This window comes from Temnothorax longispinosus, chromosome 2 (genome assembly GCF_030848805.1).
Source record: "Temnothorax longispinosus isolate EJ_2023e chromosome 2, Tlon_JGU_v1, whole genome shotgun sequence".
In the NCBI taxonomy this organism is placed as follows: Eukaryota; Metazoa; Arthropoda; class Insecta; order Hymenoptera; family Formicidae; genus Temnothorax; species Temnothorax longispinosus.
Window position 1 is genome coordinate 19979487 of NC_092359.1, and position 15360 is coordinate 19994846.

The 15360-nt window shown below is 41.3% G+C and overlaps 2 protein-coding genes across 3 annotated transcripts; both read right to left on the bottom strand.

Annotated features, from left to right (window-relative positions):
• Nucleotides 1–88: 88 nt before the first annotated feature.
• Nucleotides 89–11854, bottom strand: LOC139809056 (uncharacterized). The gene is made up of 18 exons (XM_071771663.1): nt 11337–11854; nt 10206–10405; nt 9947–10117; nt 9728–9864; nt 9464–9645; nt 9252–9382; nt 9024–9143; nt 8643–8942; nt 8462–8558; nt 8101–8173; nt 7763–8029; nt 7490–7672; nt 7203–7358; nt 6985–7121; nt 6567–6908; nt 4756–6481; nt 3535–4308; nt 89–1565 (listed from the first exon to the last, which is right to left on the bottom strand). Exons 1-18 carry the CDS (start codon nt 11634–11636, stop codon nt 1288–1290), a joined length of 5574 nt encoding a protein of 1857 aa, XP_071627764.1. The 5' UTR covers nt 11637–11854; the 3' UTR covers nt 89–1287.
• Nucleotides 11855–12592: 738 nt separating this feature from the next.
• LOC139809061 (ras-related protein Rab-24) lies at nt 12593–15222 on the bottom strand. 2 transcript variants are annotated; one of them, XM_071771674.1, is made up of 4 exons: nt 14495–15222; nt 13549–13637; nt 13143–13423; nt 12593–13041 (listed from the first exon to the last, which is right to left on the bottom strand). In XM_071771674.1, exons 1-4 carry the CDS (start codon nt 14606–14608, stop codon nt 12923–12925), a joined length of 603 nt encoding a protein of 200 aa, XP_071627775.1. In that variant the 5' UTR covers nt 14609–15222; the 3' UTR covers nt 12593–12922. The 2 variants fall into 2 exon arrangements, with proteins under 2 accessions (XP_071627775.1, XP_071627776.1); XM_071771675.1 differs by having other exon boundaries at nt 13549–13654.
• Nucleotides 15223–15360: the final 138 nt, after the last annotated feature.

A 15360-nucleotide genomic window follows, 5' to 3' on the forward strand; every position in this document is an offset into this window, starting at 1 on the left:
CTTGTACCTGAGCGAAAAAGTAATATATTATATGTATTTATATTTTAAGTCGTTAGGAATAGGGAAATGGAAAAGCCGAATAAAAAGATTTAGATAAAGAATATTTATGACGCGCGTGCACTTTTGCAACGTGGACATTTTTTTCAAAGTGTCTAATTACAATATTCCTATTAATCCTAATTCAAATTCTTTTTGAATAAACAATTTTTTTTTAGAAAGAAACCGATACAATGAAAACGTGATAAACTAATAATGTTACGTAGCATAGGAGTAATGTGTATATACATATACACATATGTATAATGTACTTATTTTCTTTTCGAAGAGTGTATATGGGGATAAAGTTTATATACACTGAAAAGAATGGACTGTGTCGCCCCACACACGACTAGTCTTGTTTACCGTATAAAAAAGTACTTTAATTACAATACAATAAGAAACATTGTGACGTACATTTGAATTTTATATATATAATTTATGTATATATATATAAACCTTTTCGGTGTGCGTCCTATGCTAGTGTATAGACTACTTATACGATTACAGGCTACTCCTACAAGGAGAATATAGAATTGTAGATACAGAGACACATAAAGATGATACATAGACGCTCTAAGTAGATAGAAACGCGCAACTACTTTTATCGAAAGGAAAAAAAAAAGAAAAGAAAAGAAGAGGACAATGTCTACGTCCATCCGTCTATCATCACGCACATCCGTGTGTGTGTATCTGCGTCGAGTCGCGCAAGAGTTCTCTGACCTTCGCCGGTGCGAGACCTCGCAGAGCTGCGAGGACATTGTCGCATTTAAACTTTACAACCGTGCCTTATATCCCTAAAGTGCCCGGCGAGATCAAATTTTTACAAGTGCCGTTGACCCCCTCCAGGAGGACGACGCTTCGAAACGACGCTTCTCGCGAGAGAAACTTCGTCGTTACGTGAGGAAAAACTTACATCCCTAATTACATTTAACGATATACATATACAATGACGCCGTCCGATCGTTATACGATCATTCCGTCGTCAGAGCTCCTATACCCTCCGTTTCTTCGCTCTAATAACGCTAACATTTAAATATTCATCTACAAAGGCATTACATACTTGTCTTTCTGTAAAAACCTGGAATCGATGACGACGACGATGTCGACAAAAACACGCGAGTCGTTTGCGATGCAATCGCCTTCTAGACCGCGCGTCGGATCACCGAAAAATGGCAGTAATCGCGTGCCAGAGAGCATGCGGATGGTAACGCAGAATTATGCGAGTCATTATGCGAATCATTATACAAATCAATTGGCCGCTATTACAGCGGTCGCTGCTGCCGCCGCCGCCGCCGCCGCCGACGATGACGACGACGACGACGAAGATGACGACGACGTTGATGAGGACGATGACGACGAGGACGACGATGATTTCTTCTTCAGCACGATGTCCTTGATATTCAGATTGACCTTCTCCTTGTGCAGCGGCGGCACCGATTGCAGGCAGAACCGCTTGAAGGCCTCCAGCTCGCGTTCATCATCGTCCATCTCCTCGTCGTTCTCTATAGCTTTGGGCGTGAATACCTCTGTAAAAGACACGTTCTGAATACTGGATACACCGACAGCCCGCCTGCGAGCGCGGCAATGATTGGTAAAATCTGCTGTGCATTACTTTTCTCTCCCTCTCTCCCTCTCTCTCTCCCTCTCTCTCTCTCTCTCTCACTCACTCTCTCTTGTCCACTGTGTGGGTATGGGTAGAAGTATAAAGAGACGAGAAAAAAAGAACAATTATGTCAACGTGTGTTTGACGAATATCTCGGATATCGTCCAGATAATGGGCCATGCATTCGCGGAGCAACACAAAATCAGTGAGACATCCGTGTCGAGTTTGCAAATTCCTCTCGCAGAATCATTATTATGTTTCTCTCTCATTACAAGTACAGTTGTTAATGTTCATTTGAATCTTTCCTAACTTTCTTCGTTGTTACAATTAATAAGATACTGCTCGAAAAATTGTTTTGTCCCGGGGAATTCGTTCTTGTCTTCTCTACATTTATTGCAAGGCAATGAAGTAATTTTTAACATGTTGAATGAAAGAGAAAAAGAAAAATAAGAAAAGACAATGAGTGTGACTACCCATACTCATGCAGCATTTCGGGAAACGTATTTCTGCTCCGACAAAGGGGAAAAGAGAGTATAACATTGAAAAAAAGTAGCTTGCTCATTTATTTAATGTCATCAGCATATTAAAAAAACATCGTATACTAAGTATACTATCACATTCGTGTATCATTCAATGAGACGATCCCTATATTGTCATGGTCAATATAAATGGAGTCGAGCAATTTGTCCATTTATTTTTCGTCCGTCGATCGCGTTTAAAGCAGAGATTGTAAAAGATATAACAAAAATATCAATTATATACCGGTATATTTTTCGGTTATATACACATATACACGGTTATATATATGTATGTATATATATATATGTGTGTATGTTACATATTGTATCTTTTGTTATGTCATTTTATATAATGAAAACTAATCTCAATATAAATATTCCATATCGGTACATAATGGTATGCAGATAACGTTTCGATAATAACAGTATTATAATACCGATATAATTCGATACTGTCAGATCTCTCAGACTGTAATAGATTCTTGATATATTAAAAAAAAAAACTAGACAATTATAACTTGAATAAATTCGGAACATTCTCATTATCCAATATACTATAATTAAATAATCCGGTATAATCACACGTTCCCCTAATTGTAGTTTTATCAAAATAAAGATACCCGGTACACACCACAGTCGTCGGTGAAATTATTTTCGGTATTCGGTCCCCGGTTTGAAATAATCTTGTATTGTGTATGCTCCCCCTCCCCCTCTCTCTTTCCATCGTCACGCGCTCTCGGTTAATACATTTGTACGGCGTCTTATCGAGACGACACTGCCTCGCGTTCTGCATTCGAGTGGAAAAGAAAACAAGGACCGCCAAGAATTCGCACCTAAATCCAGAGACACTTAACTTTGCGCTTTCAAGAAAAGAACAAAGCGATTCGAATTGTCGAAACGAATCTCGCGTGGAACTGAAAAAAAAAGAGAAGGATGATCATTTGCCTTTTTAAAGCGATTGCCACAAGAAATTCGCGGTAGCCAACTCTCGAAAGTATCTTTTTCTCTTTTCCATTCTTTCTCTCTTTCATTCAAGAATACTTGGTTTGGTGTCTCAAAAATATCTTTTGACCTATATAGCAGACGACGCGGCATCCTAACGCGGTGCAGTGCTCTCTCCTGACGGCACGGAATAAAAGGGGAAAAAAAGATCATCCTTAGTGCGATAAGCCTACGAGCCTCCAAGAGAGATACGTATGGATAGTTTCCTTCATAAAGGAAAGAAAGATCTAGCCGTTGCAAGCGTGAGTAACAACCCGAGGAGAATGCGTGCCTGTACAATGTATTTGTGTAATGTATAATGTGTTAAAGAAAAACAAACAAAATGAAAGAAGCAGATTTACATGTTAAAGTCTGATTATTGTTGTTTCTCACCAACGAGGTCCAAGTCATCTCCGCACTGCCCCGTGCCGCTTCCGCGTTTTTTCTTTTTCTTGCTCTTTCCACCGCCACCGCCGCCGCCGCTGTTGTTGGCCGAGGCGGCGTTCATCGCCGCTTCCTTCGCCGCGGCGCATTTTGCCGATACCTGCCGCGCATCCTCCATATTCCCCGTTACCTCGGGTCTCACCTTCGTCAGGGTGACGCTGGTACCCTTGAGATTGATGCCGTTCTCCGGTATCGGTTGGCCATTCGTCATCTGGCTGATCTGGATGTTGGCGAGCTCGGACAAGGACGACGCGCAATCCGGCTGCGCGCTCAATCGGCTGCGCAATTCCGCCAGGCTCGACGATATGACGCCGTTCGCGTGTTTCACGCTCAGCTGACCGCAATCGGTCGTCGTCGTTCTGCCCGCCGACGATAGATCGCCCTTGACTATGTAATCCGGCTTAGGTGGTGACGTCAAGCCCGCATTGATCGCCTGCTGCAAAGCCGGACTTCGGATCGTCACCATGCCGTTCTCCGAAACTTTAATGATCGCAGCCTGTTGCGTCGGCGGCACCTTCATCGGTCCGAACGACGGGTTCCTGATGGTCACCATGTTCGTCCCGGGGTTGTGCAGTATCCTCGCCGGCTCGTCTATCGCGTGGTCGCTCACGAACGTGTCGCTATTTTGCACCGGCGACGGGGCCGCCGTGTTGCCCGAATTGGCTGAATTCTTATTTTTCTTCTTCTTCTTTTTACCGGTAGTGGTATTTTGAGGCTGGGAATCTATATAAAAAAAAAACCAAAAATTACTCGTTTAAATCACTAATAAGAATTGTACAAACAGAAACTTAAAGAAAAACATTCTCTATTTTGAAAAAGCACATTTAGAAATTTATGATTTTTGAAGGCAACTATAATTCCAGTGATTGTTAATAAATTTAATTGTTTGAAAAATTTTATCAACTCTTCACGTACTCGTTTGTTTTTATTATACAAGTATCGTGCTAGATAAAAATAGAAGCTTTCAGATTAAAAGGAGTACGATACAAAAATCTGTTCTTATTTATCACAATTGTTTCTGTTTTCAGACTCATTTCCTAAACAGAGAAATATATTTACTTTTCTGGAAGATTTCAATATATTTAGATATCGCAAATTCGAATAAAGACTACTAAATTCTTATCCACAACGAAATTTTATCTCAGTTTATCTATACCAATATCAATTTACCTTTTTCATTGGCTTTTGGCAGCAGATCTTGCTTGAGCTTGCCCGTGTCCACCACTATGACATTTCCACCTGCCTGCGGACTCGCGTAGCTCGACTGAACGCCGCTCATCGGCGCGGCGATGATAGTAGTTTGCTTGGGCGGATTCACTGGTTTCGGCAAAGGAGCCGTTTTGATTGGGAGCGGTTTCGGCGGCGCGTCGACCTTCGTGATCGTGATGCCCGGAGGTAACTTGAGATTTTCGATGTTGATCTTGGAGTTCGGCCCGATATCTTTAAACTGGCTACTAAGCGACGGCGAACCAACTCGTTCGGAACACGTATTTTGGACCTCCGTGGGCGCACGTTGTTTACTTACGGTAGTTTGATTCGTTTTATTTACATTACTACTCTTTTGAGAATCGCTCTTACTCGATACGCTCTTATTATTCGCGTTATTATTACTTTTATTGCTCTTACTGGTGTTCGATTGTGGATTTTTATCTTGTTGCTGCTGTTGCTGCTTCTTTGCTTTCTTACTAATCGCGGATTCGCTTATAATCTGGTTCTGGTTCTGCTGCTGCTGCTGCTTCTGCGACACCGGCGTCTGAGGAGGAGTACTCGCTTTATTCTGCTTCTTGTTAGTCGCGTTTTGTTGATTCTTACCCTTGTTCACTGTATTTTGCTGTTGCAACACGTTCTCCTTGTTCTCTGTATTTCTTTTATCTTTCTTCGATTTAGAACTTTTGACCTCGTTGACGCTCTGCTGTTGGACTTTCCTCTCGTCCATCTGTTTACCACTTTTCGACTTGTCGTTATTCGCTTGTTGCTTCAAATTCTTACCGTCGTTGGCTTTAGTTTGAGTCTGTTGCTTCGAATTATTCGATTGCTGTAACTTATTTCCCTGTTGCAAGGGATTACTATTGTTAATCGCTTTGACCTTTTTCTTTTTCCTACTGTTACTTTGGTTTTGTTCTTGCTCCGACTTGTGAGAAGGTTCTTTAGTCTGTCCATTCACCAACGTAAATAAAACCTTATCCTCGGCCGGGGTTTGGCCTTTCAGCGTGATCGTGACTGTAGGTTCAGCACTGCTCGAATTTATTTCTCTCCTAATAGTAACTATTTGCGGTTGAGATTCTGTATGTGCTGCACTTTCGGTCTCCCTTGCCTTCGCCTCTTCCAATTTCTTCATTTCCTTCTTTAATTTTTTCCTCTCCTTCTTCGTCAACTTCTTATCGAGTAAATCGACGTTGGCTAACTTACTTGCATTATTACTCGAACCGTTTTTCGTACACGTAATATTATTAATACTTGCTGGTGGCTTACCGCCTTTATTGCTATCAACTTTATCATTTTTCGCGTTATTCTTATTCCCTTGGCTAGAATTCGTATTCCGCACTTCACACTTTTCCGTGCTATTAATACTCTTATTTTTTGCGTTTGAATTCGCAGTCTTCGTCTTGTTACTCAAATTAGTAATACTATTACTGCCGCAGTTATTACTATTATTGCTACAAACTTCTTGCTTATCTTTTTTTCTATTGTTTAACTGTTTTATCGTGGGTACAGATACCGGTGGCGACGTTGGTAAAATGGAAACTTCCGGTAAATTACATTGAGGCAATAATCTTTGAGGTATGGGCTTTTGAGGGTCGACAACAGTGATCGTCACCTCTGGTGTCTTTTTTTGTAATTCTATTAACTTTTGTCTTTCTGCTTCTTGTCTGTCCTTTTTTAATTTTTCTTCAAGCTGTCAAAAGAATCAACATATAATTATAAAACAATCTAAAATTGAATACGAAATATAGCGTAGTATAATTTGTACTTGAACAAACCTTTCGTTGTTTCTGCCTCGCTTTCTTTTCGGCTTTCTTGTTGTCTTTCTTCCCGCTTTGATTACCTTCGATGAACTCTAACAATTCCTCCAAATCTCGCTGATCTCGTTGATCGTATTGGACCGTGGACATCGTCGAAATTGGAGTATTTGATATAAGAATCGAATTTGTCGCGGCTTTGGCTTCGGAGTTGGCGTTTGGAATCGACGATTCCGACGGACTTTTCTGCGGGCTGCAACCGGCTGCGACGGTCTTGCACTTTTTCGCCTTTTTCTTCGTCAGAAGTTGTCGCAATCGTTCCCGCATTTCCTTATAGTTTCGACTCACCGGCGCGACCGACGGCTAAAAATAACGCGCTCATTAATCGCCACTTCTTCGAGTCGAATAAACGCGATTTTTTAAAAGATCCAACTCTCACCATCCCGTGACCAAAGACCTCACAGTAGCAACAGTCACAGTGTCTCACATTGGCATCTCTTTGCGCGGAACTACTAGTGGAGCACGAGTCCCCTTGACTGCTCCCTGAATCCGAACAGTCTCCATCTCCTGAACTCACTGAAACAAATACAAGATTAAAATGTAAGCATACATAATAAATAAATCTTTAGAGGATATACACAATATATGTTTACTAACAATCGTTACACGACATTCTCTTGATATGTTCGACGTTGGCTTGCTTGTGGCACGCATGCGGTGTATGATTAAGTGGACGAAGTCTGGGGTGAGAGCATGGACCTGTGCTTTTCGTCAGATCCGGCAGCGGTCCGTGGGCGTGCGAATGAGTGTTACCTATGGTTGCGTGAAGAAAAGATGTACACAAACGTGCGCACATAATAAATGTGATAGAGACGCAGAAAAAAAGATTAAGATCGAGACGTAACGACTATGCGACGTAGGAACGACTCGCTACTTTCACCTACCCTGATGCATGCTGTGATTGTGAGTTTGCGTTGTAGAATGCCTCGTTTGGGTTTGGGTTTGGGCAGATTGCGTGGAACCAGTCTTTACAGCAGGTTTTTGGCTCGGCTCTGGATTAGCCTTTGTAACGGAAGTCGGTGACGTCGCTTTGGGACGACCATTCGGTACGACCGTTTCAGGTATGGCTGTTTTTCGATACATTATATCATTCGATTGACATAATTTTAATTGGTTGGCTAAGTAAAAATCCGACAAAAATCTGTTAAATCGCTTACATTTAGGCAAGCAAGGGCATATGTCCCACTTGCGTTTCGAATTCAACAGACAAGGACAGGGCGGACTTTCTAGAATTTCCTTTTTCCTTTCCGCTATTTCTTGCGCGTGTTGATAAACACACAAACAAGGTTCCGACTCGGGTGTTTTCGAGGCGGTATATTTGTGCAAAGTATCACGCGTACCCGGCTCTTTCTTCTTTTTGTCCTCGTCATTCAAATTATCTAGTTTCTTCTTAACTTGCGTCGCTGTACAACTTGCAGGTATTTCTAAAAACACGTTTATCTATTTTTTATCTTTCTGAGACACCTCTTTTCATTATTAATTTATATTTGCCTACCTGGAAACCCATTACTAAGGGATGGAAAAGAATTTATCTCGTCCTTTTCGACATTTTCGTCTTTATGTGTATCCTACAAAAAAAAATGTATTGTCATCTGTCAGTGTAAATTATTTTCAAGGAAAGTTTTATACAAAATAAAATCATAATAAAAAATTATACACATTATAATAATTATTTTTATTTGGTCTAAAAATTTGTATTCTCAGACTGATGTTAGAAGCACACATGGTATAAATAACATATCTTAACTTAGTTTTACATTAATAAATTGAAAAAAGAATATGACTTGAAAAAAATATGGAAAAATATAACAACGATCATCAATGAATTAATAAAACTTGAAATGTAATATCTTTACCGTATGGCCTATTCCAGTTTCATTGCATGTATAACATTCGCATCCTTTTCCATTTTCAAGCCCATTCTCCGTATCGCCAGAGATGTCATTGTGAGTCCTAAAACAAGTCAGATCATTTAACATGTTACAAAAGTTAATAAAACTCGAAATATACAATTCTTCATGTATTCGTATGACGTACCTCACCGATCTGATAGCGTATTGCGCCAACTGACACGTTGCACGTGTATAATCATAACAGTTAGAATCACCTTGTCCAGCGGCATCCACCTCGGTCGCGGTCAATGCCCCGGCTATGTCCGCTAACTTTTGATGCTGAGCTTTATTCCAATCATCTAACAATATTTGAACTATTTCTATGCTCGATGGCATAGCTATGGAATCCGAACTAAAGTCCAATACGGGACTTAGAGGTGGACTGTCGCTTCCAGATGTATGTGCGATGAGCGACGAAAACTGTCCGTGGATCTCTTGCATTTCACTAATAATATTGGTCGCAACAGATTAGAGAAAATCATAAAAAAGTTTTTTTCAGAATTTTGGGTACACGTGCATATCTTACTTTCCGATATCAGATGTTTTGTTTAACATGCTGCGCTCCATAAATTTACGTGTTGCCGTGAACAATTCCCAAGCTTCTCTAATTTGTCTAAGTCTCGTCATACGAACGGCTTGTTCTGCACTAAAACCACACTTTGCTTGTACAACCCTATTTTTTTATCTTCCGCCATTCAACTCCGCCGAGTTGTTCAAAATAATAATGTAAACAGCATAATATCCTTCAACTTACTTATATTTATCCATCCATGGCTCTGTTTCAGGCCACAAATTACCGATTCTCGTCATCTCATCGTCGAAAGATAAATATCTATGAACAAGAGCTTGATATTTGGAACCTTTCAACGGCAGAAGTTTCCTCAGCTGCAAATTCATGCGCGCACGTTTAGATTTACCAAGTCGCAAACGCCACTGGACATTTCTTCAGAAAATATAGCATTTTACCTGGCCAATAAATGTAGGTAAATTGTTTTGCACTAAAGCGTCATTATATACATAAATCTGATATAACTTTTTGATGAAGCAGTCCCACGTCAAATTAAAGTTGAGGCACTTCTTTAACGGTTTTACTAATTCAGAAATTAAAAGTGCTGTCGATACGAGAGCGTCGTAGTCATTCAAGAGACCTATATCGTGAAAAATCCAAATAAATCTTGTATCATAATATATATTTTGAAATTGTTTTTGCTTACGAAACGTAGTACTAACCAGTGAGAAAAATTTCAGCTAAATTCACGCTACGATCGTGTAGAAGAGCGAATAAACGGATTTTTACTTCTATCACAAACTCTTGCGCCTGGCTCACTAATCTCATGAAAAGTTGATGGGAATCTCTTTTGCATAATCTGTAACCAAAAGACACTGTTACGCGACGGTCCGGTTCAACAATAATGGCGCAAAGAACTTCAATATGTAGAAGTTTCTTACTGGATAACAGTGTTGTGCATATCCGTGGTGTATCTGTCACGAGATTGCAGCGACTCAAATATATGAGCCGTTTCTAGAGCGACGTTAAAGTCGCTACGTATGTACTGCCTCAATTCTGTCCACAGATTTTGGAAGTTCATAGCCTTCTGCAGCTCTTCTCTAAACATATCTCTGCACATACAAGCAAGACACTTTCAATTAATACCCGCATTCTCGCCCCCCTTCTCATTCGTTATGACATTCTAATTGTTGTCTTTACCGTTTAGCTTTGTAGTCAGCTGTATTATCACAGGAACATGACTCCTTTCCGAGACGTGACTGACCGTCCATAGCTGCCGCAGAGGAGTACAGTTTGGCAAGCGCGTCGGTGCTTACTAGAGACGACTTGCGTCGATCTTCATCGGCCGCTCTTGCGCCTCTGATAAATGCGTCGATCACGCGCTGATCGGTCGTCCCACACTACGAATAAGTATTCAATAAACTTATTTACGCGATGGAATTTGCGCAAGTGAAGTAGCGATGCAAGAGCTGACCGTTTAATTTGTGAAATTAATCTAGATCTTTGTTCTGTGGTGTAAATATTGAAAAATTGTTATTGGAAATTCTTAGTCTGAAGATTACTAAATAGATTGGGCCTATGCATATCTGTTCATATCACAAAAGTGTGTACCAAGTATATATTATCATGATTGTTTTGAAAAAACTGTAACAACATAGTGATATATTTCTGTTATATAAACAAGACAGTTTTCTTTGTTATTAACAAGTTTCATTTAGTCAGCTGTCGCTTCATTTAAGTATCTGCGAAACAGTAATAACTGACAACGTGGTTCAGTCCGCTAGGACTTCAGAATGGGTGCGTTCTGCCGATACTCCGCTAGCCTAGCAATCGTGAGCAGTCGCTCGTTTTCGCTCGTTTCCTCTCCTTTGACCCAATGGATTAAAAGGAGAGGAAACGAGCGACTGCTCACGATTGCTAGGATAGCGGAGTATCAGCAGAACGCAGCCAACAACTGGCACAAGGAAAACTGCTGCGGCATAACATAGAGAAACATCTATGCATCGGTCTACTCCATAGAGATATCTCTGACGACTATTTTCCAGGCTGACAATACTATACCCACATACATGCATATATGATATTAAAATTATAACGTTAATAAACAATGTATTAAATTCTCGAACAGGGAAAAGTGTCACAACTGACTGTGTATGTGAGCAAACTTTTTACTCCAAAAAGGTTAACAGTGGAATCTTTCACAAAGATTTCGGCGAGCGACGCTCTCTAAATTATACAAGAATTATGTTATTGAAATGAGATTTGTTCGACCATACATCGCGTTCGGTTTTCGCACAACAAAACCGCGCAGAAAACGAGAGGACGACGTACCCCGGTGGGATCGTAGTCCGCGACCGCGGGGAACACGCGGGCGTCCCCGCTCTCGTGGTCGCTCGGCGCGTCCGTGCCCCGGCGCGGCGTCGTCGTCCACGCGGACTCGTTGCTACCGCCGACGGCGACGGCAGCGTCGTTGCAGCGTCGCTTGATCGCCGTCGCGGTTGGACCGCCGTCGTCGCCCATCGCTCCGACCGTGCCGCTTTCCCCAGTGACGATGGTGGTGGTGGTGGTGGTGGTGGCGGTGGCGGCGGTGCTCTTTTCGCGTCGACCGTCCTCGCCGTCGCTACCGCTCATGACAGCGGCCGCTACGCCCGGCCTCTCGGATGGCACGCGCGCGTCACGAAGTGTCACGACGCACCGTGCACCAAGGCAACGGCCACGGAATCGATGCGCAACCCGTATCACGGAACCTTCAACCCGGAACCGCGTAAACACCGCAGCTCGCACATTCGGTCGACATCGACACTCGCAACACCCTCTCTCAATATGGCGTCTCCTGCCCGCAGCCCGCGCAACCGCACCGCGCATCGACCACGGCTCGATACGGTGGCGCGACGTCGCGGCGAGAATTCAAAAGCGCTATCGTCCGCCTCGCTGTCATTGTCGGTCGGTAAAGCAGGTCGCCCGTGTTCCGCGCGCTTCATTGCTCTGCACTTATTCCGTCTCAAAATTCGTAATCACTTTTTAGCTTGATGATATATATGTATATTTATTTATCATCTACAATGACAATATATCACATCGTATTTATAATATTATTTAACATTTGCTGGTTAAAATGGACAAAAATTTGAGAAGCGGCGCATTCGTCCAAAATGAATGCAACGCGTCGTGGTGGGCTCGCCTTCTTCTCTATTGTTTCCCCCTTCTTCTTTCCTTCTTGCCGTTGCGGAAGAAGAGAGCTATTTCCCACGCTGGGAATCGCTAATGACGAATGATCGCGTTTTAGCGCGACGCGCGCGAATGATCGCAATAATAAGCCGGCGTTATCAGGCATCGTTGTGTACAGTAATAGTAATGAGTACAAAGTCTTCGAAATTTGATTTGGAAAAATGTGAAAAAACTATACATTCCATTGTACATTCAAGAACATAATTCTATCACTGAGAATCTTATCACAATTCGCGATTAATAATCACATATGGATGAATTCATAATTAGCAATTTCATAATCGCATTCATATGTGATTGTGAACAATCATTCACAATGCGAAGAATCAGCTAAAAGCTAAATGATCAGGAACCACGTGTTCAGAAACATTTCTCAATTGTATATTGCGCATCGTATTTTCAATTATACAAAATATGTGCACGTTTTATACACTTCTTTTTTTTTTACAAATTCACCATTTGCTGAAAAATCAGAATCAAGTTTGCGAAGCGATTGCATTGTGCTACGCATAGCAACATTACGCGTATAAAATTCTAAACTCTTGCTAATCACCGAGCAAAACAATATCATATCGATCATTAACAATACATTGGAATCTATTTTTATTACATTTATATCTATCTCTTAATATCAATTAGCTAGTATAAAAAAAAAACCGTAAAAGAATACAATATCAATACTGATTTAGTTAGGTCGCGCAACAGTACCTTTCCCCAGGTTTTTTGCTTAGAACAATCGCTTCTTCTACCTTCTGCAAATTTTCCGGATTAGACGCGAAATCCTGTACGATTTCGTTGAACAACTCGACTGTAAAGGACAGATACAATATTAATACACTTTGCAAATAATGAAATAAAATAGAGGCGAAACGAGACATTTGCCAAATATAAATGTAATGCTTCCTTTACCTATGTTCTCTCCCGTTTTACTAGACGTTACGAAAAGCTTCGTCTGCGTGCCGCTCGCATACCTCTCCACGACATTCTGCATGTCCGGATCGTCCGACGCGAAACCTTCGTCGCACAGATCCTTCTTGGTGGCGCACAGGTACACCTTACAATTCTCCTCGATGCTCCTGAGTTCTCTGACCCAGTGCTTCGCTCTTTGGAATGTACTCGACTTTGTGATATCGTAACACACTATGGCAGCCTTGGCGCCACGATAATACGTCCTGGTCATTGCGTCATACCTGGTAATTAAATGATAACGGCATATCAATGAACTATGTATTTTTCCAGCTATGTAGATAACTATGTATTTTATTATTTGAAATTTCAAGGTGGGAACACGACATAGCAAACTGAATATACTTACTTCTCACTGCCCGCAGTGTCCCATATTCCCAAAACAAGCGTCACATCGTTTACTTGCACTCGCTTCGCCGCAAATACAGTGCCTATTGTCTGCGGCATAATTTCAACTGCATTCATTAATTGGTACATGACGCCCTCCCTTCCGTTCAGACGATTCTCAGTGCAAACTTTAACAACGTTACTTTTATAAATTTTCTTTCCACAATGTTGCGGACTAAGAGAAACAAGATTGTACCACGTTAGTGCTCGCAAATTGACTGCGGGCCCGTTCTTTTTAGCTTTTAACCGTATATGTGCCTCTCTCTCGCAAAATACGTCTCTGCAACTTTTCTTTTTCTCCTCTTTTGTTCCAAATCCACGACTGTGTCAGCGGCGTGAATTGCAAATCGCTTTTAAGAAATTGATCATACAATTCTCCTTCCGAAAGTCTTTTATCTGTGTGAATTAGAACTTGAAACAAAATATCATAACTTTAAATCATGATACTCTTCGTCTTCCGCGTATCGATGTGTTCAAAACAGCGCTGATAAAATCGTAACTGGAGACGCCCACAGATATATTATCACCGTCCGCGTATTTAACTTGAGATATACAAAATTCAAGCCGCAGAGTTCAGCTGAAAGGAACGGTCCCGTTGTCGGGGAGGATTCTAAGAATTCTAAGGAAATAACTACGACTTTTCTCTTTCCTTTGTCTCTCAACAAATGTCTTTTGTTGAATCGTCTCTTCCATGTAGCGTGTATCAGGAGTATTAACGCTGTCAGGCGTGGCCCTTTAATTTTTACGCGCAATTCAAATTGAAGTATCGTCATTCGGGTCGGTCTATTTAATCGCACAAGTACGCGAAAAGGTGCCTTTTTTTTTAACATCAAGGAGAAAAGTCGATCGCCGGACAGCGTGAACGCTCCCCGTACACACGCACGTATAACCGAACGAAGTATACTTACATTCTGATAGGGCCTGTCGCCGTTAAACGCGTCATGCACATATCGTTCCATAAGACTCGTTTTTCCCACCATCGCGTTACCGAGTAACACGACCTTCAAATCCACGCGACTCATTCTTGAATCGGGGAAACTCTCTGCCTCCTCGGAACAGGGAGCCTCCGTTTCAGCGTATCATGGGTGAGGTTATGGCATAGGACCCCCAATCCAACCGTCCACGCTGACGTTCCGAAACGCACTGAGCGCCCGAGTGAGCGGCAGTGAGCGGTGATGCCGACGTGCCGCTCTTTGTAATTTGTACATTGTACCTGATGACTTCAAATTAAAAGTTCAAAGTCTTCAAACACGAGATTTGCTTCTCGTGCATAAAAAAATAAATATGCCTCTCTTAGAAACATTTTGTAAGAATTATGTATTATGTGCAAAATGTGCGACCAATCTGTTTTACGTGGCATATCAAATAATAAAAGAATATAAGACATGTAAATAATATTGTTATATTCTTATAACTTATTAAGTTATATTAGGTGCTTTCCATTTACATCAAAACGTCGTTTGATCCTTTTTGGGAATTAATGAATAATAAAGACAGAATGACATCACAAGTGAGAATTATCTGAGTTTTGATGTAAATGGAAAGCAACTATTTAAGGCGTTCCATTTTAAATAACGCACTTGAGTATATCGAGAATTAAGAAAACACATTTGGAACTTTTTCATATAAAAGTTGAGGAAGATCATAAGATAATAGTTTCAATTTGACTCGAAATTCTCGCGCCAACGCTGTGTCGAGATAAACTTCAATTTTCAAATGGCGTTATGCATATTCTTTAACATACAATGTGTATATATAGGATTGAGTATCTCAT